This window comes from Podarcis pityusensis (assembly GCF_964106645.2).
Source record: "Podarcis pityusensis genome assembly, chromosome: 8".
NCBI lineage: Eukaryota > Metazoa > Chordata > Lepidosauria > Squamata > Lacertidae > Podarcis > Podarcis pityusensis.
In genome coordinates this window covers 74,150,652-74,178,131 of record NC_138033.1, presented here as the reverse complement: position 1 = coordinate 74,178,131, position 27,480 = coordinate 74,150,652, and the positions used below count along the sequence as shown (strand labels likewise).

The 27,480-nt window shown below is 47.7% G+C and overlaps 1 protein-coding gene across 1 annotated transcript; it reads left to right on the top strand.

Moving 5' to 3' along the window:
• Nucleotides 1-88: 88 nt before the first annotated feature.
• On the top strand, nucleotides 89-26,813 carry LOC308482719 (solute carrier family 2, facilitated glucose transporter member 5-like). Its single transcript, XM_081016159.1, has 13 exons — nucleotides 89-222; nucleotides 5,089-5,170; nucleotides 6,086-6,181; nucleotides 7,189-7,334; nucleotides 13,450-13,574; nucleotides 14,490-14,642; nucleotides 16,047-16,172; nucleotides 18,480-18,667; nucleotides 19,866-19,976; nucleotides 20,558-20,659; nucleotides 22,626-22,701; nucleotides 24,154-24,281; nucleotides 26,561-26,813. The coding sequence occupies exons 2-13, from the start codon at nucleotides 5,102-5,104 to the stop codon at nucleotides 26,777-26,779; spliced, it is 1,539 nt and encodes a 512-aa protein (XP_080872285.1). The 5' UTR covers nucleotides 89-222; nucleotides 5,089-5,101; the 3' UTR covers nucleotides 26,780-26,813.
• Nucleotides 26,814-27,480: the final 667 nt, after the last annotated feature.

The window sequence follows — 27,480 nt, the reverse complement described above, 5'->3', positions numbered from 1 at the left end:
CTAGCATGCTCACTGCTCAGCTGCTCAGCCACGATGGGATCCTGGTATACCTAATTCAATCACCTGGCCTTCCAACTGCCAACAGCTCCCCCAAATGGAATCTTTCAGCATCCTTCCTCTGATTGGCTCTTGCAATACTGCCTGCCCTTTGATGTCTTTCTTTCAAGAGAAAACAGGGCGGGGCTGATTTCACCCCTCTACTTCCAAGAACAGAAAGCTGTGGTAAGTTACCGTGGCTTGCATAGCTGTCAACCTTCCCTTTTTTGGCGGGAAATTCCCTTATTCCAGCGCCGTTTTCCGCTGCTTCCCACTGCTATCTCGGATTGTTAGATATCCCATAGACTGTCCCCGGGACAGGTGAGGCTGCTGATCCCTTATTTTCGAGGCTGCTGATCCCTTATTTTCAAATTTGAAAGTTGACAGCTATGGTGCCTTGAGGGGGTGGGTTGGCTCCCTACAGACAGACTTCACCGCTACCCACTTCTGGGACTGTTGACCCAATGGATTACCTTGGAGGACAACTGCTTCGGTTTTCCCTCCATCGTTTCTGACTTGGTTTAAGTCTGGGAGTAGGAAACTTGTCCCCCCCCCCCAGGTGTGGTTGGACCACGACTCCCACCCCTGCTTCCTGTTGGCCATGCTGGCTGGGCCTGATGGGAGTTGAAGTCCAAGAACAGATGGAGCCCACAGGCTCCCTATCCCTGCCTTAATCAGTTGTATTAAAAAGCCAGAACAGGCACTCATGCAGAGACTGAGCAGGAAGCCTCCTTGTCTGGGTGGTGCTCCCAGCTCCCAGAAGTCTGCCTCTCTGTGTTCGTGATTTCTTTAAACATTCAGGAGACAAGTCACAGGCTTTAAGCATGTCCCTGCCACAAGCATTCACTACCACAAGACATACCTCTAGCTTTTTAGACTTTTTTTGTTTCCCACCCTGGGACTGAAAATATTCAGTGAAAAGTGGACTATAAACACCGCTATTAAGTAAGTAAGTAAGTAAGTAAATGCATTTTGTAGGAGGGTTTCCAGCACACAGGAGAAATTTAGGTTTGTGCAATTGAAGTGGATTAAAAGGCAATATCACCCCAGTGCAATAAACACACTTTTGAAAAGAAAAAAGGAACAGACTTTTTGCAGCTTGGAAAATGATGTGGAAATGCCTAGAAAAGTGTAGAAGGAAGGAATGCCTGACAAGCAAATCAGGCTGAGTGCTGAGCTCACCATCATATAATCACCCTGCGAACAATGTGGTATAGTGGTTAGAGTGTCAGACTAAGGCCCAGATGGCCAGGATTCAAATGCCTACTCGGCTATGAAGCTCACTAGGTGACCTTGGGCTGATCACTGTCCTCTCAGCCTAACCTGCCTCCCAGGGCTGTCATGAGGAGGTGGAGAAACATATACCGTATGTCACTTTGAGCTTCTTGGAGATAAAGGTGGGATGTAGACTGGATAACTTATTTAAAAAATAATAAGTGAGGAGGGTAGTGAAATTAAATTTAAAAAGTTTGAAGAATTGCCAAGTATGTTAATAAACTGGTTGCAATATTATCAACTAAATGAATTGTTTAAAACAGATAAAAAGTTAGGTTTTGGGAACCAATCATTCCAATTGGAGAAAGACCTGCTAGATAGTAATATTAAGGTAATTTCAGAAACGTATAAGATAAGCAAACAAAAGATGAGCAAGTGAAATCTTCTATGATACACTGGGCAGTGGATAGAAAAAAGGAATAAATCTGAATCAAATGTTTGCTGGAAGTGCAAAGAAAAAGAAGGTACCTTTTTCCATATGTGGTGGACTTGTAAGAAGGAAAAGCCTACTGGGAAATGATATACAATGAGCTGAAAAAAATGTTTAAGGTAACTTTTTATAAGAAACCAGAGGCTTTTCTTTTAGAGATTAGAGATACCTAAACAATATAAAAACTTGTTTATATATGTGACCACAGCTGCTCGTATGATATTTGTCCAAAGATGGAAAGAAGACAATGTCCCAACCAAAGAAGAATGGCAACAAAAAATTATTGGAATATGTAGAAATGGCAAAACTCACCGGAAGAATAAGAAATCAATACAACAAAGTATTTGATTTAGTGTGGAAATTGTTTATTGAATATTTTATAAACTATTGCAAACAGATACAATCATTAGCAGATTTAACGTAAAGACGTGCAGTGTGATAAAACTAATTTCCAATATATGGGTAAACTAATAATTAGGCTTAAACAGGGAGTTGCTGTAAAGATACTATAAATATAAGAAACCACAGAAAGGGAGGAGGCAGGCAGAAATGGAGTTTTGAAATTTGATGTAAAACAATATCTTTTTTGTTTGATGGTAAATGGAAAATGATACACACACACACACACAAATACCGTATATATAGGAGAAAGGTGGTATATAAATGCAATTAAAAAATCGATAAATCAAAGTGAACTCTCAGCAAAGACTGATGATTGGCGACTTCCAGGTTGGCGCCTCTGGCAATGGCGGATTTCCTCCGATCGGGAGGAATCCGCTCCGTGGAAAACAGGGTCTGAACCGCCACGGCGAGGCGGAGACCCATCAAAAACCACAGGCGGGAGAAGCCTGTGGACGTGGGATTCGGCTGGCACCTTTGCGCCCCCCCTACTCGCGGGGAAACCCTATTTTGGGGATCCGGAGCGACGTGGGGTGAGTGGCGCGGTGCTTTGAATCGACTGCTTCTTTCACAGAGTGAAGCCGCATTGCTGTTGCCGGAGAGCGCTGACTTTTTCCTGTGGACAATTGGATTTCAAACAACTGCCCGTGAGTAGAACGGAAAATTGGACTATGGAATTTCTTAATTAGGCACCAAAAGCGGGAAGGTCTAAACAGGAAGTCCGCCTTCCGCTTTTGTAGATAGATTGAAGCAAAGACACGGCAAGCTAGAGTTCAGAAAGTCGTTTGGAAAGGACTAAATTTTCATCATTTAAAATTACTGAAACCCCCTTGGAAGCAGGAGAAGAGGGGGGAACCTTTTTTAGACTGTTTAAACCTGCAGAAGAGAGAGTAAAGAAAGGTAATTTTCCATCATCTTGAACCTGGGAGCGGGGTGTCAAGACAGACGTTTTGGAGAAGCTCATTGACTATGGACAAACGTTTTTGACAGATAGTTAAAAGAACAGAAACATATTGATTCCATTGTTCCCTTTCGCTTTTAAAAGGAACAAAATATCGACAAAATATCCGAAAAAGGAAAACTTTGTTGCTAAATCTGCTTTAAAAAAAAAAGGGAAAAAAAGATGGATACAAATAGAAATTGTTTCCCCTAGAGGGAGCTTGTGAAACTGTTATTAAAGTCAAACTGGGGAGTTTTGCAGCTGTAAAAGATTAAATATCGTGGGACCAGACTTTGACCTTGAACAAGAATGTGCTCAGAGGCTTTGGTGCTTGCCTTTTGCAAGACAAGTGCTTTATTGGAACAGTTACATGAGAAAATGGATTTGATGACAGTTGCGATAGGAAATTTTGGACAGGCAGTGGGTACCTATATAGAACCCACTCAGGAATTAATCCAGGAATGTGCTTTGACAGATGAGATGAGGGAGGAGGCTGTTGTTGGACCTCGGGTGGCAGAGATGGAGGGAGCTGTGGCCCAGCAGGAACATGAGTCGTTGGATTTGACGAATGAACCTGGAAAAAGTCAGATTTGGAGAGATGGAGTTCTGCTTGGTTTGGAGATGGGGGGCTGGATGGACCCCCCTATGCAGGGATGTTTTGACTTTTCAAGTCTGGCTTTAGGCCGGGGGGAGCTCGGAGTTGTGGGGGCCCCTAATTTTGGAGGGGCCTTGAAACATGCCTTTAAATACCACATGGATTTCAGTGTTGACTATGGAAAAGGGGCTGACTTGTCGAGAAGGGACAAAAATATTGTCAAGTTGGAGTCTCCCAGAGTGAAAGGAGCAGAAGACAAAGTAAAGTACAGGTATAAACATGAAGAAGACCTGCGGAAGGGACATGGAAAAGACTTAAGAGCCTCGGATATAAGGTCACCAGGTTGATGGACTAGATGGATGGGATAGAAAGGACTGACAAAACCCGAGACCAGGAGAAGAGACGATGGATGAAGATTGGAAGAAAGTTTTAAAAATTTATTTAGAAAAGTATCGTAAAATTAATGAGTATTAGAAAAATGTTGGAATGAAATTATTTGGCTTTAGCAGAAATGTTAAAAAGAATTATGTAAGAATATGCTATGGTTAAAAGAATTCGGTATAAATAAGATTTAAGTTTTAAGTTTTAGGGTTTTTTATGGTAAGATAAGGTTAAAATAGATTAAGGTAATTTAATGACAGAATATTGTGAAAGATGGAAAGGATTTGCTGAGATAATTAACAACTAGAATACAAAAAAGGGAGGTGTGAGGAGGTCGATGAAATAAGTTAATGAAAGTTAAGGATTTGGGAATATTGGACTTGTTTTTAAATTTGTTGTTTATTTCTGTTTTTTGATTGTGTTGCATTGTGTGTTTTGTTTTTTCTTTTTGATTTTGGTTTTTATTGATTTGTATTGTTTAATTGTTACTTTTATCTACTTTTTTCTTTCTTTTTCTCTTTCTCTTGTTTTTTCCTTCTTCTTTTCTTTGTAACTTTAAAATTCTCAATAAATATCATTTAAAAAAAAAGACTGGTGATTGGCATACATTTAAAGGGGACTGTAGCTTGTAAAGGGTTTGGGGAACTGTAGGTCAGTAAGGGGAAAACTATAGTTCCCATTATCCTTTGGCGGAAGCCATAGGGTTTAAATGCGTGGTGTGTACATAGCCATAATCAAACCCCTGCAAAAACAAATCAGGAGGGATGCCCAGTAAACAGGCTGTCAGGAGGAGCTGTCCATGGACCATTTAGTCAAGCATAGGCAAACTCCGGCCCTCCAGATGTCTTGGAATTACAATTCCCATCATCCCTAGCTAACAGGACCAGTGGTCAGGGATGATGGGAATTGTAGTCTCAAAACATCTGGAGGGCCGGAGTTTGCCTATGCCAGGTTTGGCTATTCTTATGTTCTTAAAGAAGTTGCAAGAGATAATAACCGCCTGACAAAATGTCCCTCTTCTTTCCCCCACAGCTGAGACTCAATTATGAAAACTACCGGAAGAAGCATTGATAGCAAGGCAGTGCTGGAACCAAAGCCCGTAGTCCGCAAATGGGTGAGTTTGGACATGGCCAACTCCCTGCAATGCAGGAATATGCAGCTGTCCCACATGGGGATTGAACTTGCAGCCTTGGCATTATCCCCACCATGTTCTAAACGTCCAATTTGACCTAAGAGGCCATTTTTAAAATTCAACCCTCCCACATCAAACAAGTGACATCACACAACCAGAATACTGGGGAGCGTTCTGCTGTTGCACTCAGGTCCTGCTACCTTCTTTTCTAAATGATGCTGCCGGCTCCCAGAAGCCTTTGGTCCAGCAATAGGGGGAACTGTGGGCCTTCTAGATACTGCTGAACCGCAGCTCCCACTAACCCTGACTACTGACCATGCTGGCTTGGGGCTGATGGGAAATGGAGTCCAGCAATGCCTGGAGGGCCACAGGTTATATCACCTTGCACCATAAACACTCCTCCTATGAGCAGAACTCTGCCCACACTGCCTTAAGATCCAAGCCATTTGTCTTTCATTAACTATGTCCTATGCATTGATGGGGACACGGGTGGTGCTGTGGGTTAAACCACAGAGCCTAGGGCTTGCCGATCAGAAGGTTGGCGGTTTGAATCCCCGTGACGGGGTGAGCTCCCGTTGCTCGGTCCCTGCTCCTGCCAACCTAGCAGTTCGAAAGCACGTCAAAGTCCAAGTAGATAAATAGGTACCACTCCGGCGGGAAGCTAAACAGCATTTCCGTGCACTGCTCTTGTTCGCCAGAAGCAGCTTAGTCATGCTGGCCACATGACCCAGAAGCTGTACGCCGGCTCCCTCGGCCAATAAAACGAGCTGAGCATCGCAACCCCAGAGTCGGTCACAACTGGACCTAATGGTCAGGGGTCCCTTTACCTTTTACCTTATGCATTGATGAATGCTTTGCCTGACAGCTGCTCTTATCTGCTGCTTTGATTTCCTGTAGGAGGTGACAAATTCGCTTCTCCGAACAGTGCTGGTCACCAGTTTGGGATCTATCCAATATGGTTACGTCATCTGGGTAGTCTATTCCCCAGTGCTGGTAAGAGGACCCTGCGGCACAGGCGGTTTCTTACAACAGGGGCTTCTGACTAAGCTTCTGGGAGTTAGCAAATCATGGAACAGTAGAGTAGGAAGAGACCCCCAGCGGTCATCTAGTTGAACCCCTTGCGATCCAGGAATCACAGCTAAAGTCATCAGAGATATTTTCAGGTTGTATCTAGGGGTGGAGAGAAATTTGAAATAGTTTGTGTTTTAAGGGCACAACTACCTAGAATACACTTTCCAAAACAAGTTGCCAACTGGAACACCCTTCAAAATTCACACTTCTCAGAATTTTGTGGTGCAGTGTTTCAGCTAGTGTATACAAAAAATAAAATGTGTATATTATTAGTGCAGATAAATGCATATATATTAGTTAAAATGAGATAGGCTTCCCACCAGGTTTTACTCAGCATAGTGCCATAGGGGTCTCCTAACAACTCTCAGCATCCTTAACAAATGAAATCATTTGGTGACGATGGAGCCTTGGTTTCTTGCAGCAAAAACTCGAAAGTGTCTAGTGGGACTTTAAAACAGGTGTGGAGGATCTTTCTTCAGCCCAAGGCTCACATTCCCTTCTGAGCAACCATTGGTAGATGCCGTTGGTGGACAAGGCTGGAGGAAGAACCATTTACAGAAAGAAGAAAACAATGAAATGCTTAGGTTTTATTTTACAAAGTTGAAATCAACTATTTAAAACCTTTTTAAAAAATGAAAATTAAAATCAACGGTAAGCCGAAAACCAGATTCAAACAGACACCAACGCTCTATGTGTCTGTATAGGCTTTCTCAAAAGAAAACGTTTTTAGCAGTCGCCGAAAAGAATACAGTGAAGGCGCCTGCTTGATATCAAGAGGCAGGGAGTTCCAAAGTGCAAATGCTGCCACTCTAATAGAGAGAAGTTCTACATATGAGTATTATGTGGCACCTGCAAGGGTGCCAGTTCCTTCTGATTAGGATGTGTTGTGGATACACTAACCCTGCCCATGATATGATTTCCTCTCTTAGCTCATGGAAGACATGGGTAATGCTGCGAAGAATCCAGGAGAGCAGCAGTATCTGCTCTTCATGCTAGGCCTTGCCATCAGTTTGTTCCCTATTGGAGGCCTTACTGGAGCACTCGTCGCAGGAGTCATGGTGGATGAATATGGAAGGTATATATAGATGACCTGGTGATTAGTGAACTTCCAGTCCTAACTTTGGACGTGGGGCAGGTGGGCAGGGGAGTGGGGCTTCTGCTGAGCCCTGTCTCCCCAGCCGAGGCTCGATTTAACTTCTGGCTGAGGAGGTTCACCCTGTAAAAAGGCATCCCACATTTTAACAAAAGATATTCAGCCAGCTGAAATAATGCCATCATTTGGGTGGCATTCGACAAAGCTTTTACTCAGAGCAGACCCATTCAAATGAATGAGCCAGACTGAGTGAGCCCCCCCTGATTTCAGTGGGTCATCTCTGAGCAAAACTCAGCCAATGACTGCCCTTAGATTTTAAGCGGAAATGCAAGGAATCTTGCAAAAGATGTACTGTATTGCCATTGAGATGGCTGGTGTGGCTCAGACACCACATCAAAGAAAAGGAAAGAAGTACCAGCCTCTGCTTAATGGTTTCCCTCATTCTGTGGACTTTCTCCATGCTAATAGGGCTGCGTACATACCATGTATTCAAAGCACAAGGCTTTCCCCAAAGAAACCCGAAGACTGCAGTGTACCTTTCACAGAGCTACACTTCCTGGCACCCTTAACAAGCTACCATTCCCAGGATTATTTGGATTACAGGAACTACTGTTTAGAAAGTGCCCAAGTTTTCATTTGGATTTTCCTATTCCCTCCATATCCCTTTTCCTTCCGTGACTTTTGTTGTTGTTGTGAGAGGGGTTTTTTTAGATTGTAAGCCTGCAGATAGGGACTGGCTGCCTTGCTTTGGTTTTACTAAGCCTCCCTGGGATCCCTTTTGGTATAAAATTAAGCTAAACATATGATCAGAATTAAATAAGTCTTGAAAATAAGTAGCCGGGTTGCCAGGTGAAATATACTCAGAGTCGCAAAGTGATTTCATGCTCTTTATTCAGCTCATAGTGGTGAGGAGGAATGAATAAATGTCCCCTCACAGTATCTGCTTTATATACATTATTTACACAATGGGCTGCACATGATTGGCTAATTCTGGAATTCTACTGTAAGCCAATCAGGTTGTGGATTCACTTCTATCTGGAGCAGGATTGGGTGGTTCCTGCCAATCAATCATACTGCTGCATTGTTCTAGGACCAATCAGACTGCTGCATTCTGAATCCTATTGTTCTAGGACCAATCAGACTGCTGCCTTTTGGATCCTATTGTTCTAGGACCAATCAGACTGCTACAGTTTGGATCCTATTCAACTCAGTACATAACACCCCTCCCCTCTAAGTTCCAGTCCTGCCCGGGAGGTCGCATTCATAGTCCTCAAGGTATGCCGGCGGCCTACGTGTGCGTTGTGGCCTGGGGTGTTCCCTGGTCCGGGCTCCGGGTTCTGGCTCGTGTTCCAAGGATGCTGGCTGTGATGCGGCTGTTTGGTCTGGTGCAACCGGCTCGCTCAGTCGTGGTTCTGGTTCCGGTGTCCTTTCGGCCTCACGGGTCCTCTCTGTATTTACTGATTCTGCCTCTCCTGCTGGCCCCTCCTGCTCTATGGGCCTCACTGCCCCGCTGTTCCCTTGGGACTCCTCTGACCTGTCCTCCTCCTGGTTTTCTCCCGGGAATCGTCGCCGTATCTGGTCGCAGTGGCGGCGCCAGCATTGCCCCCCATCCGTTAGCACCTCGTACGACACGGGGCCAGTGACCCTGGTGATTGTGGCGGGTACCCATGCTGGGCCTGCCCCAAAATTCTTTGCGTACACTGGGTCCTGGGCCTCGAAGGTCCGGGGGTTCCTGCCTTCCCCCACCACTACCTCATCCTGAGCTCTATCGGGGTGAAGGCGGTCCAATCTGATTGCAAGGCGCCGACCCATTAGTAGTTCAGCGGGGCTCCGGCCAGTCGTTGAGCTGGGGGTGCTGTGCTGTGCTAGAAGGAATGTGGCAAGGCGGTACTCCCAGTCCCCTTGCGTCATGCGGCGAAGGGTGTCCTTGGTGGTCCGCACCATGCGTTCTGCTTGGCCATTGGTGGCAGGGTGGAACGGCGCCGAACGGATGTGGCGGATGGCGTTCTGCGCTGTGAAGGTTTGGAATTCTCCTGACGTAAATGCAGTCCCGTTGTCTGAGACGAGAGTGTCAGGGAGCCCGTGGGTTGCAAACAGCCTGCGTAGTACCCGGATGGCTGCGGACGTGGAAGTGGACGGTACCAGTGCGACTTCCAGCCATTTGGTGTAGGAGTCCACCACTATGAAGAATGTTTTCCCCTGAAAGGGGCCAGCGAAATCCACATGCAGGCGTGACCATGGTGCTCGGGCGGACTCCCAGGACTGGACTGGGGCCCTTGGGGGGTCTGGGCGGGATTCTTGGCAGGCCTGGCAGTGTTTGACCCAGGCCTCTATCTCTCCATCGATCCCCGGCCACCACACATAACTCCTGGCAAGGGCCTTCATTCTTACTACCCCTGGATGTGTCTCGTGTAGGGCTGTGAGGACCCTTTTGCAGAGGGGCTGGGGAACAACGACTCTGCTTCCCCATAACAGGCACCCCTTGTGGGCCGACAGTTCATGTTTGCGGGTTGTGTAGCCGGCGAATTCTGGCCCGGGGCTGCTGCTGGGCCATCCCCTCCACACCCAGTCCAGGACCCGGGAGATGACCCTATCTTTCTTGGAATGGTGTGCAACTTCTTGTGCCTGAATGGGGCGGTCGGGAAGCAGCTCCAGGCTCATAACCTCTTGTGCAGGTGCTGGGTCAGGGCCTGTTTCCGGTAGTGGTAGCCTGCTGAGGGCGTCCGCATGGCCCATCGCCTTCCCAGGTCGGTGAATCAGTGCATACTGGTAGCTGGCAAGGAAAATTGACCACCTGAGGACGCGAGGAGACAGCACTTGGGGGGTCTGCTTTTCGGGGGCAAACAAGCCAAGCAACGGCTTGTGGTCAGTCACCACGGTGAAGGGCCGCCCGTACAAGAAATCATGGAATTTTTTTACTCCCTTTGCGATTGCCAGACCCTCCTTGTCGATTTGCGAGTAGTTCCGCTCGGTTGTGTTGAGTGTCTGGGAAAAGTACGCCACCGGTACCTCTCTTCCATCCGGGAGTTGGTGCCCCAGGACAGCTCCAATGCCATAGGGTGAGGCGTCGCATGCTAGCACCACCGGCAGCCTCTCGTCGAAGTGTGCCAAGACCGAGTTTGAGACAAGCAAGTCCTTGACTGCCTGGAATGCGGCCTCCTGGCGCTGGCCCCACACCCAAGGGGCCCGCTTGTCCAGGAGTCTGTGTAGGGGCTCCGCTACCGCCGCCTTGTGGGGAAGGAAGGAATGGTAAAAGTTCAATAGTCCCAAGAAGGCCTGAAGTTCAGTCTTGCTCTTGGGCGCTGGGGCATCACAAATGGCCCGTACCTTGTCCCCAGTCGGGTGGACCCCTTCTGCGTCCACCATAAATCCCAGAAAGTCCACCTGAGGCACTCCTAGTAGACATTTTTCCCGCTTCACCTTGAGACCCGCCGTCTGGAAACGGTGCAGAACGGTGCGGAGGCGGTCCTCAAACTCCTCTGGTGTGGGGCCGGCAATCAACACATCATCGAAGAAGGGGGTGACGCCAGGAATCCCTTTAAGGAGAGAGTCCATTATATTCTGGAATATGCCTGGTGCCACGCTGACACCGAATTGCAGCCGCTTTACCCTGAACGCTCCTCTGTGCGTCACAATCGTCTGTGCCTCTGCTGTGGCCTCATCTACTGGCAGCTGTTGATATGCTTGGGCCAAGTCCAGCTTGCCAAAAATTTTCGACCCAGCCAGGGTGGCAAGGACATGGCTGACCACTGGCACTGGGTATGCGTGGGCCGTGAGGGCCTTGTTTATGGTACATTTGTAGTCTGCGCAGATGTGGACCGAACCATTAGGCTTGACGGGTGTGACGATTGGGGTTTCCCAGGGAGCATTAGGCACCGGCTCCAGCACTCCTTGCTCTACGAGTCGGTCCAATTCCTCGTCTATACGGGGTTTCAAGGCGAACGGGACCCGGCGGGCCTTGAGCCTGACCGGTCGTACTGCGGGGTCAAGCTGTAGCGCAATGGGGGGGCCCGTATACTGTCCCAATTTCCCATCGAAAACCCCTGGAAATTCCTTGCATATGGCGTCCACGTCCACTTGTAAGCTAGTGTGGTTCACCCCGGTGACAGCTAGCCCCAGTGGTCCAAACCATGCCAATCCCAGTAAGCTAATGTAGGGGCCCTTGACCACAAGCAAGTCCAGTTGCCGCGTCCGCCCTCGGTATTGCACCCTGAAGGTCCCCACCCCCATTGTGGGGACCTTACGTTTCTGGAAGTCCCGGAGGGTGAATGGGGCCGGCCTGAGTTTGGGACCCCCAGTGGGACACAGTTTCCTTAAGGTCCTTGCCGAGATTATGGATAGAGTTGAACCCGTGTCAAGCTCCATGCGGCATGGGGCCCCCTCTATCTGTACCTCTACATAAATTTTCTCTACGTTGGGGTGGGGCAACTGGTATACCTGGAAGTCCGTGAGCTCCGTCGAGTTGCCTTGGTGCGTTGGGCCCCGGGACCTGGGGCTCTTGGATTGGTCATCTGATGCCTGGTGTCGGGTGGGCCGAGCCCGACACACCCGGGCGATGTGTCCCGATTTTCTGCACTGCCTGCACTCTGCGTTGCGGAAACGGCAGGTCCTCCTCTCGTGACTCTCCCCGCAGCTTGCGCAGTTCCCTCCTTCTCGTCGAGGCAGCTGTGGTCTGTGCGCTGCTTGAGTGCGCTGCTGTACTCGGTGCACCTCCTCCCTGTCGGATCCTGAGTCGTCGGTGAGGTCTTCATGGTGGACCCTCGGTTGGGATGGCAGGCTCGGCCGTGCCTCTTGGGTCGACCTCTCGGCAGCTTCTGTTGCCAGGGCCTCCTCCAGAGCGACCTGGAACGTTAGGTCCTTCTTAGCGTAGAGGCGTCGTTGCAGCTTCTCATCCTTCAGGCCACCGACGAGGCGGTCACGAAGCATGTTCTCCAGCTCTGAGAAGTTGCAGAACCGGGCGGCTTGGCGGAGAGAGGTCACAAACCCAGTTATGGTTTCCCCAGGGGCTTGCCGCTTTGCGTAGAAGGCATTTCGACGAGCCACCACTGAGGGCTGCGGCGAAAAGTGCCCCTTCAGCTGTTCCATTATTGTTTTGTATGGAACAGTAGCGACGTCTTCAGGCGCAAGGAGAGCCCGGGCGATTTCAAACGTCTCCTCTCCGCAGACGCTGAAGAATATCGCCCTCTTCTTGGCGTCTTCTTCGTCGGTGACCCCTTTGGCTTCTAGGAGGAAGGTGAAACGGGAGGCGTACGCTTCCCAGTCTCCAGATGCTGGGTTGAATGGCGAGAAGCTGCTGTTGGCTGCCATTCTGAGTTCCTTGTGCCCCGGAGCTGAAGCCTGGATACACGGTGCGAGGCAGCGGTGCGGCAGTTGGCGGTGCTGCGGTGCTGTGTGTGGCAGTCAGCTCAGCGGGATCCCACCTTCGTCGCCAGTGAAATATACTCAGAGTCGCAAAGTGATTTCATGCTCTTTATTCAGCTCATAGTGGTGAGGAGGAATGAATAAATGTCCCCTCACAGTATCTGCTTTATATACATTATTTACACAATGGGCTGCACATGATTGGCTAATTCTGGAATTCTACTGTAAGCCAATCAGGTTGTGGATTCACTTCTATCTGGAGCAGGATTGGGTGGTTCCTGCCAATCAATCATACTGCTGCATTGTTCTAGGACCAATCAGACTGCTGCATTCTGAATCCTATTGTTCTAGGACCAATCAGACTGCTGCCTTTTGGATCCTATTGTTCTAGGACCAATCAGACTGCTACAGTTTGGATCCTATTCAACTCAGTACATAACACCAGGTTATACGGCTTTATGATCCCAACTAATTCCCCTCCCCTCTCTGGTCCTGCACCCACCATGTCCTTGGACGATTCTTCTGGGATGAACAAGGTACGCAGGTGTATCTTTGACTGAGCCGGGATTAGAAATTTAACGCCAGCAGAGCCAGGAGTCAGCCCGCTGAGACGCACAACCTCCTAAACTGCTCCTCCTGGCAGATCTTGCTTCCCCCAAAGGATGCGGGGAACTCTTCCAATCATTCCACATGTTCAGTGGCCCAGTCATTCCCTTCCTTTCCCCACTCTTTCCAGGAAAGGTGCCTTGCTGATCAATTGCTTCTGCTCCATGGTGTCCTCTATGTTTATGGTTTGCGCCACTGTGGTGCAAGCCTTCCTGTTCACAATGGTTTCACGCTTCATCGTTGGAATAACCATAGGTGAGTCGGGCTACTTCCTGGATTTAGTAAGGGTGTGGGGTTAAGAGAAAAATCTGAGTTGGGAAGGAACCAGTGCTTGCAATTCAAAGACGTCCTGTGCACATATCAAAAGAAGAACCTCACCACCACCACCATAATAATAATAATAATAATAATAATAATATATTATTTATACCCCGCCCATCTGGCTGAGTTTCCCCAGCCACTTTGGGCGGCTCCCAATCAAGTGTTAAAAACAATACAGCGTTAAATATTAAAAACTTCCCTGAACAGGGCTGCCTTCAGATGTCTTTTAAAGATAGGATAGCTGCTTATTTCCTTCACATCTGAAGGGAGGGTGTTCCACAGGGTGGGCACCACTACCGAGAAGGCCCTCTGTCTGGTTCCCTGTAACTTCACTTCTCGCAATGAGGGAACCGCCAGAAGGCCCTCGGCGCTGGATCTCAGTGTCCGGGCTGAACAATGAGAGTGGAGACACTCCTTCAGGTATACACTGCTTTGGGGAGCCTCCAGCCCATGGGCCAAACCTGGCCCATCAGCAGGGATGTAGCTAACAATAATGATAGCAATTATAAATATTTTTTAAAAGACCGTTTAGAAAGAGCAACAGCACACACATCAGCCAGATTTGGATCCAAGACAGATACCAGCTGCTGAAATAGCAGGTGCCAAAAAGGCAATAGAGAAGGCGCCTGCCTGATACGCAGTGGGAGGGAGTTCCAGAGGCTACGTGCCGCCAAACTAAAGGCATGATTCTGGCCATCATGTGGAATGGACCTCTTGGTAGGATGGCATCTGCAGGATGCCCTCTCTTGCAGAACACAATGACAGGTTGGGTAAGTGGGAGATGTTTGTATGCTTCTATGGCTGTCACATGCCTACTGTGAATAATGCCTTGATTTATCCCCTAACCAGGCATCTTCTCCATCGTGGTCCCATTGTACCTCATAGAGATCTCCCCACTGAACATGAGGGGAGCCATTGGCATGCTGCCTCACTTCTTTCTAGCTGTAGGTGTCCTCCTGGCTCAGTTACTCTCTTTTCCTGAAATGCTGGGGAACGAAGAAGGTAAATCAGAGAAGAGCACCTCTTAGCCCAAAGGTCATGGTAGAATTGTAGAGATGGAAGGTATTGCCAGGGGTCATTTAGTCCAACGTGCTGCAATGCTGGAAAGAGTCTCCAACAGATGACTCAACTCCCAATGAAGAATAGCTCGCCACCTTCTGAGGGAGACAGTTCCATGACCCCTCCAGTTCCATGTGGTGCTCACAAGCACCAGTGAACCCCCACCAGTACCACCTATGGTGCCCACAAAAAGTCTTACATATGCCCACTTGGATCCCAGGATCGGACAGCCAGCGACCCATCAGTTCTGAACAATGGAGAAGTACAGTGGTAGCTTGGTTCTCAAACTTAATCTATTCCGGAAGTGCGTTCCAAAACCCAAGTGTTCCAAAACCAAGGTGTGCTTTCCCATAGAAAGTAATGCAAAACGAATTGATCCATTCCAGACTTTTAAAAACAACGCCTAAAACAGCAATTTAACATGAATGTTACTAACGAGACCATTGATCCATAAAATGAAAGCAATAAACAATGTACTGCAGGCACACAATCAATCAGTAGCTGAACTGGGTTCCACACAGTCACAAAAACAAAAAAAGAGCCGCAAAAACAAAAACGCAAAATAAATAGCAAAAACAAACAGACCTCAGCGTACCACTCAAAATGGAAGTGTGGCACTCAAATCAGTGTAACACTCAAAACAGAGCACGTTTGGCTTCTGAAAAAAGTTCGCAAACTGGAACACTTACTTCTGGGTTTGCAGTGTTTGGGTTTTAAGTTGTTTGAGTACCAAGGCATTTGAGAACCAAGGTACCACTGTACAGAAACCTTCTCTCTGTGAGCAAGCATAGCGATGGCTGATATAGGTGCCTCCCCCTGCCTGTTGGTGTGGGGCACACCCATGGTTATGTCTCTTTTCTTTGCTTTTTTTCCGTTAAACGTGGCCACCATAACACCATGCCCCCACAACAGCCATTTCCCCACATCCCCACGGCAGCCATTTTGTATTATACCCCCATGGCAGCCATTTTGTGTCATGCTACGCTTTCCCTCATGACAACCAATGGCTAGCACCGATGGCACTTCCCCAAAGGTGCCCACTGACCCAGGAAGGCCATTGATTCCCTCCCTTAGCGTTGGGCAATTCTGTTGTGCCATCTGAGTTGATACCTTTCAAGAGCCAGGGTGGCATGGTAGTTAGATTGTTGGGCTAGGACCTGGGAGGCCAGGGTTCAAATCCTGACTCAGACCTTGGGCCATTCCCAGTCTCTCAGCCTAACCTCCCTCACAGGGTTGCTGTGAGGATAAGATGGGGAGGAAGAGAAGCACGTACGCCACCTTGAACTCCTTGGAGGAAAGGTGGGGTGTAAATGTAATAAATAAAATTAATTGCTCCTTCTTGCGCAGATTGGCCAATACTGACAAGTGTCCCTGGAATACTGGCATTATTTCAGACCATTGTCGTTCCTTCCTTCCCCGAAAGCCCCAGGTATCTACTGATTCAGAAAAATGATGAAGAAAAGGCCATGCTAGGTAATCACATACATGAACCACTTACATATTGGAGGGTGAGGGATAATAACATTCAAAGTCTTATTAGTGTTTACCTGAGAAGACAATCTGAGAATACAACTGATAGCGCCTAGTGCTTTTTCTGGATGAAACATGTATGTTTGGTGGGGTGAGTCTGGATGGCTTCTTAGGCAACACTCCAAATCTGTCATTCTTGGTTCTCAGAGAGAGAACAGCTGAAATCATTATACTGAATCATACCATTGGTCCATCTAGCTCAGTATTGCTTACACGGACTGGCAGCAGCTCTCTGGGGTTTCAGGCAGGGATCTCACCTAACCCTTCCCGGCGAGCCTTTTCAGTGGTGGCTCCCCTCTTGTGGAGGGCTCCAGTTTCTTCTTTGGAGGTGACCTCAGTTGTGTTTGTGGGATGTAATCCATTGGTGCAGTCAAATGCAACATTCCTTGTTTCCCTAGAGTGGGCACAGGCAGGGGACATCCAGTGTAACTTCCTGTTCCACTGCTCTGGAGCATCCTCCCCCTGCATGTGACCTGGGAGATGGGCGTGGCTCTGGCTGACTCCATAAAAGAGCCGAGTCATGCAGCTATTTTCTCAGTCTTAATTACTTGCTTCACTTGCTCTCTTGCTTGCTGCTCTCTTGCTGCCATGCTGCTCTCCTGCAGCCATTTTGTTCTCTTATTAATGTACCGTATTTTTCCATCTATAAGATGCCCCCATGTATAAGACTATGTGGGGTGACTCTGATTTAAGAAAATGGGAAATATCTATCCATGTATAAGACACCCCCAAATTTTGGACATTATTTTTTAGGGAAGCAACCTAGTCTTATACACGGAAAAATACGGTAATTTTTGCTGTCTACTGGCACTCAGCCAGCTCTGAACAACAACAAGCAACACGTTGGCTAATAATATACCGACAGATGGGTAGCCGTGTTGGTCTGCCATAGTCGAAGTAAAAAATTCTTTCCTGTAGCACCTTAAAGACCAACTAAGTTAGTTCTTGGTATAAGCTTTCGTGTGCATGCACACTTCTTCAGATATCTGAAGAAGTGTGCATGCACACGAAAGCTTATACCAAGAACTAACTTAGTTGGTCTTTAAGGTGCTACAGGAAAGAATTTTTTACTTCGAATATACCGACAGTATTTTTATAACACTATAAACAGAAGACATATAATATGTGCATGGAGTCACAAACTAATAAGAATCAGATAAATGTTCCATAACCAGGAATGGTAGGATTGGTAAGTCACTGTCAAGGATCACTGAAATAGAGGAAGAATGCCTTTCCACAGTCAATATCCTATCCAAAATATAGTTGGAAGTAAGTTGGAGCACGGTGGTGCTACGGGCACAACACTACAAACGTGAGATGATGGGTGCTCCAAATGTCGCAATAGGGTGCTCCGAGCACAGCAACAGGCAGAACAGTTCTTCCAGGATAATGAACTGTTTCAGTGATGGATCTTCGCCAGCAAATTAATAATCCCCAAAGGTACATCAAATGGCCGTGGATCAGCTATCACTCAAAAGTAAGCACATGAGTTCAGTCTTCATATGAGATGAACTCACAGTTTGTTGTGTAACCACTAAGTAAAGCCTGCCTTTCTGGGATCAAATTGTGAACTGAAATGTGAGTAAACTTTTTGTTACTTTACTCAGAAAGACTCTTGTCTCTTTATTCTTTTAAGGGGGAATAAACTTAACTAAGAGATTCAAAAGAATCTGCAAACTAGCTTCCAGCTATATTGAGGGGAATTTGCTCTGCTACATCACTTCACTAGCCTGAGTGAAGAAAGGATAATACTTATTCAATATATCCTTTCCTACTATCTTTAACATTCCCACAGTGTTTTCCGTGAAGCTCCACTGAATGTAGCAGAACACCCATCAATCGATTGATCGATTGACAGGTAATAGAACTAGAACACCATTCTCTTGAAACGGAGGCAGCTTATGTTTGCAGTGCTCCCAAACGCTTAGCTTTGGCGCATGCAGAACAGCTCCTCCTTGGTGTCTTTCTCCAGAGTGACCCTAGGAGCCAGTCCTCAGTGGCCGACTCACCTGTCTTCACTCAGATTGGCTCCAAGCATCACAACGGGTGAGGTGGAACATCTTCTCAGTGGCCAAAAAGCTGGCTGGGTGTCTCTGGGATGCTGGAGACCGGGAACCCGCTGCAGAATTTGTAACTGGTTTTTGCCCCCCCCCCCACTACACCTCTTGTGTTTGGTACTGCAAGAAACTCTCCCCACCAGCCTCTGTCCCCTGCTATTCAAAGGCTTTTTCCATTGCTGCTTCTTTCCAGCCTTGCAGAAGCTGAGGCACAATGAGGACGTGCAGGAGGAGATAGAAGAGTTGCAGCAGGAGAAGATGGCTGAGAAGACGGAGAAGAGCATGAACTCACTTAAGCTGCTGTGCTTCCCAAGCCTGCGGTGGCAAGTCCTCTCAGTCATTATCTTGATGTGTGGCCAACAGCTCTCTGGAGTCAATGCAGTAAGGAAGGCAATATCCACAAGCGGTTAGCACAAGGGAGGGGAAGTGGGACCTTTGGCCATCCAGGTGCGGCTGGACTACAACTCCCATCAACCCCAGCAAGGACGGCCAATGGCTGCGGGTGTTGAGAGTTGGCGTTCCAGGGCACTTCCAATGAAGCTGAGCTTTGGAAGATTCAGGGCGGAGGGAAAGAAGGACTTCTTCATAGATAAACTATGGAACTATAGCCCCACACAGGAGGCCGCGATGGCCACCAGCTCGGGTGGCTTTAAAAGAGGATTGGGCAAATTCGTGGCACAGGCAGTGCCGTATTTAGGGTCACAAGCAGTACGGGCGGAGCTTGTTTTGCATCCAAGCTCCGTCAGCCTTTTGGGGGCCCAGTGGCCATGTTTGGAATGTTGAGGGGAGTGCCGTGGGCACCAGTCACAAAATGGCTGCTGGGCAGGAAGGAGACATGAAACAAAATGGCTGCCACATCCAAAAGAGCAGAAAAGGGGGCATCACCCCCCAGATGGTGTGTGGATGCTGTTACAACCGCTGCCCCACCAACGGAGGTGGGGAGGAAGGCACCTACATCAGCAACTCTCAACCGGGACAGAAGCTCTTTGATGCTTGTGCTTGGCTTGCGGGTTTCCTGTAGGCATTTGGGTGGCCACTGTGGGAACAGGGGTATTTTTATGTTCTCATGCCCCTTCCCCGTTTTCAGAATGAGAAGGAAGGGTGAGTGTTCAGTCCTGGCTTCCAGTGCCTTTTGGGCATGTTTAAGGGGGCATGTTCAATGCACGAGTCTTCAGGAACTGAGCACAAAGAGCAAACAATCTCAAGCAGATTGTAGATTTTTGAGAGGATATTTATCAAGAGCGTTCACAGGCACCACAAAGGGTACAGGTAGGTACACGCGCCCCTTGTGGGCACGACTGCAGTGACCTTTGATTCCCATATAGTCAGAGATTCAGAGGGTTGCCTGCCTATGTATGTTGGCAACTGCAAACAGTTCTTGTCTGTGCAGAAGAAATGTGAAGAGCTGGATTTAAGGCTGGAAAAGAAACAAAAACGGACCAATTTCCCATCCCTAGTTTGGAGTTGGAGAGAAAAGATCTTAGGCTTCATTTTGTAGACAGTGCCTCCAAACCCTGAGTCAGCAACAGGACCATCGCCCAGTAAGCTAAAAGTCTCAGTTGTTTTGGTCTCATTTCAGGTATACTTTTATACAGAGAGAATCTACCTGTCTACAGGAACTGATCTAAGTAATGTCCCATACATCCGTGTAGCGTCAAGCGTTGCCATCATCACTGCAGTCTTTGTCGGGGTAAACCTGCCTTACTTTCGCCTTTTTTTCTGCCCCTTAAAGTCTCAAAGCTCAGTCTGCTCCAAAAGATGTTCCTGCGCTGCAAACATTAGCAGCAGTTTTGTGCCGGCACTTAGGAATACAAGAAGGCACCTTATTCCAAGTCAGACCCTTGGTGCATCTAACTCTGTATTGTCTACACTGACCGGCAGCAGCTCTCCAGGCTTTCAGCCTTTCCTGGCCCTACCTGGCCTGAGCCTTGGAGGGAGGGGCTCACAGCATTGACACTCCAACAGATCTTGCCTCCTCGTGAGGTTCCCGGGGAGATCACCAAGGCTAGTATAGAGCAGTATGTTCTTCTGTATGTCCAGCTTCCAGCATCAGCCAAAGTTCATACATACTCTCACGACACACAGCCCCACTTGGCTCCCTGTTCTCTATCAAAGTGAGGTGGTAAAAGACCCACCCGTTTGTTTCTGAGCCCTCTCTCTCACCCCCATTTTAAACTTACTAAGAACCCTGCAAGGTTGGTTAAGCTGAGACTGAGTGCTGCGTCCTTCCTTTTTCACATGCTTTCTTTCCCTTGCTGTTACATTCTCTAGATATTTTACATCGACTCAATGGGGCGAAAGTTCCTGCTGCTCCTTGGTTTTGGCATGTGCACCATCCTCTGCATCGTATTAACCATGAACCTTGAACTTCAGGTTGGTTGGTTTTTTCTGAACTCTTCAAGCACCGATGTCCTTGAAAGCCAAGCGTTACTCCGTCGATTGCTCCTTGGCTATGTGCACGCTAGCAACTGAAAGAGCATCACTCCTTTTGATGGCTCTTTCGCTGTGTACACATTAACACTTTGAAATGCAGCGACGTCGCTTCTCTTCTGCTGCGTTTCAAGTTGTGTTTTCACATTGCTGTGCACACCAGAGAGGAGGCACCTGGTGCATATTGCATGTTGGGTTTCCCCACCTCTGCAGTCCACCTGCCCCCAGACAGATGAAGCTGTCAACTGCATATTTCTTTCACAAAATTTATATACCACTTGTTCATTAAATAAAAAAAGCCCTCAGAGTTTCACAATAGGAATAAAACAATGAAATTATTTAAACAGTTTATAACCACTACAGTCGTACCTTGAATCCCGGACACCCTGGAACTCGAACGTTTTGGCTCCTGAATGCCGCAAACCCGGAAGTGAGTGTTCCGGTTTGCGAACATTCTTTTGGAACCTGAATGTCTGACGGGGCTTCCACGGCTTCTGATTAGCTGCAGGAGATTCCTGCAGCCAATCAGAAGCTGCAATTTGGTTTTCGACTTCCAAGGTACAACTGTATCTTTAAACCTTTATTAAAAAAATTAAAACATGTGCTGGCATTCTACATGTCACCTAAACAGTTGAGCTAAGTCTGGGACCTTTTGCAGACCAAGAACTGCATGTCAGTGGTGGGTGGGGCTAGAAGCAAAAGTAGGCTGAGCAATGAACTCACATCATTTGCCTTTGTAGAGTAGGCTGGTTTCTGCACACACCTTCCCAAACCCCTTCTCTCACCTCCTTCCAGGCATGCAAGAGGCATGATCAGAGTTCAAAGAGCACATTTCCAGCGGGGCAAAAACACACTGAAGGAGGGTGTGTGGAGCAAGGCTGATATGGCCTTGGAATAGGTCGCAGCTCTCTATAAATGAGTGTGAGTGATCGAGGCCTCGCATTAACATCACTCCTATTTACACAGTTGATATGTGGGGACCATACCTTATCAAAATGGTCATATTTGGTTTGGATAATAATAATAATAATAATAATAATAATAATAATTTATTATTTATACCCCACCCATCTGGCTGAGTTTCCCCAGCCACTCTGGGCGGCTCCCAATCAAGTGTTAAAAAACAGTACAGCATTAAATATTAAAAACTTCCCTAAACAGGGCTGCCTTCAGATGTCTTTTAAAGATAGGATAGCTGCTTATTTCCTTCACACCTGAAGGGAGGGTGTTCCACAGGGTGGGCGCCACTACCAAGAAGGCCCTCTGTCTGGTTCCCTGTAACCTCACTTTTCGCAATGAGGGAACCGCCAGAAGGCCCTCGGCGCTGGATCTCAGTGTCCGGCCCTCAGTCTCCACTCCACGATGGGGTGGAGACGCTCCTTCAGGTATACAGGACCTTCAGGCATACAGGACCTTCAGGCATACAGGACCGAGGATTCTAACAACCCTTCTGTACAGCACAAGGTGCTTAAAAAAGGACCAGATCTTTCCCTTGCTATCCCATCAGAGATGCTCCTCTGACACTGGCACGTTTTCAAGAAGGGGGCCAGGCCTCCCCCAAACCCTGCGGCAATCCTCAAGAGGACGCACCAGGACGAAGATGCTTGGCTGTACCGCGTCCTTTTGAGAATCGCCAGGGATGTGGCAGGGTGAAGCATGTTCGCAGGCCAAGTCAACCTGGCCAGGTTTTGGGGGGGGGGGGTGTCATGCGTGTGACATCATGCACATGTGGTGGGCACAACTCATTTTGGGCGCAACTCAGTGCCGCTGTCCTCTGGAGTCTTCCCAGTCGGAAGTGATCTCTCCTGAGTAAACACCGTCTGACTTACCAGTAGTATCAGCGATTACATCAAAAGCACTTTGCCCAAACCTAGCAAGCTTGACATGCTCCCACAACTCTCTCCAACAGGGAGATGCCTTGTGGATGTCTTACATCAATGCGTTTCTCATCAATATTTTCCTCATGGGACATGCCGTCGGACCTAGTAAGTGCTCAGGTGATAATCAGAGTTCCTTGGAGGAGGCGCAGGATGTGAAGAGCAGAAGGTTTCAAGGATCGAGGGTGGTCAGGCATCCAAAGCCTTTATTTATCCTCAGCCCCTTCCACCACAGTGTGTCAGGAGCCAGAGTCAGGTGTAGATCAGCAATAAAAAAAAACACAGTGCCAGCAAAAACTCTTACAAAATAGCGCAGCCCTAATGATCCCAGCAACTCTTCCCTTTCCAGTGAGGCTAGGCCGACTCTCTCCTTGTCCTTCCACTGGCTGGTGAAGACTGTTTTATTCTGGCAGGCCTTTGGGAACTGAGTGTTTTGTTGTTTTTAAGGAAAGGGCCTTGGTGTTTTTAGTGTTTTTATTATCTGCATTTTAACAAATTTTGGGCTTGGTTTTTTTTCCATTGTTTTAATCCTGTTACAGTTTAATGCAGAAGTCAGCAAACTTTTTCAGCAGGGGGCCGATCCTCTGTCCCTCAGACCTAGTGGGGGGCCGGACTATATTTTGAAAAATATGTATGAACTAATTCCTATACCCCACAAATAACCCAGAGATGCATTTTAAATAAAAGCACACATTCTACTCATGTAAAAACATGCTGATTCCCGGACCGTCCGCGGGCCAGATTTAGAAGACGATTGGGCCAGATCCAGCCCCCGAGCCTTAGTTTGCCTCCCCATGGTTTAACGTAATGGGATTAAATATGAGATTACAGTTTCGTAAGATCCCTTGAGTCTCAGGTTCTGTGGAAAGAGCAGGGTGCAAATTAATAATGAAAATAATAGTAGATGGGTTTCCAAGACTGAAGAATCTACTGGGCTTCGTATTGAACCGCAGAAGTGCCACGATCCTGTTTTCTGTTGATGTTTGTTAATGGTATGTTCAGAAGATCTCTGAATAAAAGTAGTTTGTAGCACTTTACATGAAAAACCCATTAAAAAAATGGAATGCCATTTTGAGGCCAATGGTTTTATATTATTCATGATTGTTTGAAAGATTTCTAATCTGCTTTTCGGGGGTGGGGGCTTCACAAAGTGGTGTAGAAAATAAGCATCAAAGTATGGCCCAACTTTAAAACTTTTTAAAAATCCACTTTGTGGTTAAAATATATATAACAACAAATGACCCCAACAAAATACCTCAATGTATGGGGGGGGGGGTTCTTGTTTTGTTGTTTTTGTTTTAACTAATTACTTGCGTTTTTACCTTGTATTTTATCCTGCGAACCACCCTGAGATCTTGTCATGAAGGGCAATATATAAAGCCAATAAATAACGATGACAACAGCAATGAGAAAATAAAACAGATAAACAGTTAAGCAGTTACTAAAAAACACAGTAAAGACAGGCAAGATTAAACCACTTAAAAAAAATAGTTCTCGTTTTAAAAAATAAAAATAAAAAAATCTCCTCCCAACGAGCAGTGAACCCTTTTCTCTATGCAGGTGCTCTTCCCAACCTGATAATAGCAGAGATTTTCCTTCAGTCCTCGCGGTCCTCAGCCTATGTGGTTGGGGGATTTGTGCATTGGTTCCTAAACTTCTTCAGCATTGTGACCTTCCTCAATATACAGGTGAGTGATTCTGGTAGTCCGTGGGTGTTCTGAACCTTCTACAGCGAAGGGCTGTAGCTCAGCAGTAGAGCATCTTCTTGGCATGCAGAAGGATGTTGAGGACCTAGGAAGCTGCCTTGTCCCTCGCTAGTCCATCTAGCTAAGGACTGTCTACACTGACTGCCAGAGGCTCTCTAGAGTTTCAGATAGGGAGTCCTTCTCAGTCCTACTTGCAGTCGTCGGGGGTTGAACTGAGCAACTTCTACATGCAAGGCAGATACTCTGACACTGAGCTATGGTATTTCCTGTAAAAAACCCAAAACAAAACGTAAGATTCTAGTCCTCCTAATTCTAGGTAAAGGGTTGAATAAGAACATAAGAAGCTGCCTCATATCAAGCCAGATCTTTGGTCTAGCTAGCTCAGTAGTGTCTACACAGACTGGCAGTGGCTCTCCAAGGTTTCAGAGAAGGGGCCGCTCCCAGTTTTACCTGAACTTGCCAGGGATTGAATGAGGGTGGCACTGTGGGTTAAACCATAGAGCCTAGGACTTGCTGATCAGAAGGTTAGCAGTTCGAATCCCCATGACAGGGTGAGCTCCCGTTGCTCGGTCCCTGCTCCTGCCAACCTAGCAGTTTGAAAGCACGTCAAGTGCAATTAGATAAATAGGTACCTGGCGCAAAGGTAAACGGCGTTTCCGTGCACTGCTCTGGTTCGCCAGAAGCGGCTTAGTCATGCTGGCCACATGACCTGGAAGCTGTATATATTAATTGACCCTCAGCCAATAAAGCGAGATGAGCGCTGCAACCCCGGAGTCGGCCACGACTGGACCTAATGGTCAGGGGTCCCTTTACCTTTACCTTTACCCCCGAGCCACAGCCATGGGCGTAGCCTGGGGGGGCAGCTCTCCTCCCCTCCCCCCAAAATCAAGTAATTAAATAAAAATACTTAAGTAAAAGTATAGGGACCCAGGTGGAGCTGTGGGTAAAAGCCTCAGCGCCTAGGACTTGCCGATTGAAAGGTCGGCGGTTCGAATCCCCGCGGCGGGGTGCGCTCCCGTCGCTCGGTCCCAGCGCCTGCCAACCTAGCAGTTCGAAAGCACCCCCGGGTGCAAGTAGATAAATAGGGACCGCTTACTAGCGGGAATGTAAACGGCGTTCCGTGTGCTGCGCTGGCTCGCCAGATGCAGCTTGTCACGCTGGCCACGTGACCCGGAAGTGTCTGCGGGCAGCGCTGGCTCCCGGCCTCTAGAGTGAGAGGAGCGCACAACCCTAGAGTCTGTCAAGAATGGCCCGTACGGGCAGGAGTACCTTTACCTTTACCTTTTAAAGTAAAAGTATAAATTGTAGAAAGATACTGGCAGATTTTTTTCCCCGAGGACTTGGGGTCAAAAGAAAGGAATTTAAAACAATCTGCTAGACAGAGCCAGACAGAGGATGATGACAGGTAGATGTTCTGCCCCACTCCAAATAAATCCTGGCTGCACCCATGGCCACAGACCTTCCCCACCTTAAGTAGGATGGATAATGCACATTCCATGCCTACCCTCACCTGGTCCCAATACTTCCCTTTTGTGGTGTTACGAGAGAGAGAGAGAGAGAGAGAGAGAGATGGAAACCAAGCCTTATGAGGAACAGTTGAAGGAGTTGGGTATGTTTAGCCTGGATAAGAGAAGACAGAGCAGTGATATAGAATTGTAGAGTTTGACTCAAGTGTCCTCTAGTAGCTATCTTCAAATATCCGAAGGGCTGCCACATAGAATACAGAGCAAGCTCCCCCCCCCCCGTTGCTCCAGAGGGCAGGGCCCAAACCAATGAATTCAAATGGCAAGAAAGAATATCCCAGGTAAAGATCAGGCAGAACTGTCGACAGTGGAACCAACTATCTCAGAGGATTCTCTGGCTGTGACTTCTGCATTGTAGCAGGGGGTGAGACCAGAACACCCTTGCCAGGGGGTCTCTTCCAACTTTACAATTCTATGATTCTACGAGATAACCCGGCCTTGAGTTCCTTGAAGGAAAAAAGCACTGGGAAATATAATGTGCTAAATTAATAAGCTTATGCCTTTCTGCGGGTAGATCTACACACAGGGAAAAAACCCCACTATAGATAAGTCATAAAAATTAAATCTTTATAACAAAAGGGAAAAAAAACCTGTATGTAAAATCACATAGAAAAGTTTCCTGCTCTACAGCGCCATATGGTGTTGCATGTTTATAACACATTTAAAACTCAGTTTTTTTACTCATGTTGCTGAGCCCTGTTTCTCTGTGTGTGTGTTGCTGCTCCTGTTGCTTTCCAGAAATACATCGGATTCTTCAGCTTCCTCATCTGCTGTCCGATATGTGCTGCCACCTTCTTTTTCATCTTAAAGATGATCCCAGAAACCACGCACCAGACTTTTCTGGAAATCAGGAAGCAACTGCCCATCTACGTGGCCCAAAGGCAGATCACCAAGATGGAGCGAATGCCGAGGAGAAACACCAGGCGGGCGTTGGGGGAGGGGCAAAACCCCGTGTAGAATTTGATTATAAACATTTATAATTGAGCCATGATCCCAAGGGAATCTCTACGGTTGTCCATCAGCTGTCTCAGCACCGTTGACACGCCAGTATTGAGGTTTTGCCTCGGTTAATTCATTGCCCACCCTCCACCCTAAAGTGTGGGCTCCAAACTTAGGTGGGGTCCGAAAAATACACATCTAAAGGGTCAAAAGCCCAGGTAGACAGGTGCATCTTCCGCATTTGATAGAAACTGCATAATGCCAGGCACATCGCTGTGGGGAGGGAATTCGACATCTTAGCGGATGACACAAAAAGGGGGGTAGCGTGGGGTGGGTGGGAGGCCATGGCTCCGGGCACAGATTTCTGGGGGGACATGAGGTGAGGCAACCACGTGCGCCCACAACAGGCTCCTTCATCAAGGCCAGAGCCAAAGGGAGGCAGGGCAAGGTGCACCCGGGCCTGGCCTTCAGGGCTGGGGTGGTAGTGGCGCTTCTTTCTTCTTGTGACCAGCGAAGGAATGCCCACGTACCCCCCACCCCTGGGCTGGCTGAGAGGGAGGGAGTGCGGGCCTTGCTGCCGTTGCCCACTGAAAAGAGGTGAGAGGCTCCACCTGGATGGGGAGGGCGAGAGGCAGGTGGGAAAAGAGCAGTCACGTTCTCCAGTCAGACCATTGCGGCTCAGTCGCTCCGGTGGCGTCAGCGGTGAGGGCTGGGATGGT

Bases quoted from the DNA above. Each gene is read 5' to 3' on its own strand.
- LOC308482719 (XM_081016159.1), top strand. From the start codon at position 5,102: ATGAAAACTACCGGAAGAAGCATTGATAGCAAGGCAGTGCTGGAACCA. The intron at 13,575-14,489 runs GTGAGTCGGGCT...TCCCCTAACCAG, and splicing joins CATCGTTGGAATAACCATAG to GCATCTTCTCCATCGTGGTC. The intron at 14,643-16,046 runs GTAAATCAGAGA...CTTCTTGCGCAG, and splicing joins AATGCTGGGGAACGAAGAAG to ATTGGCCAATACTGACAAGT.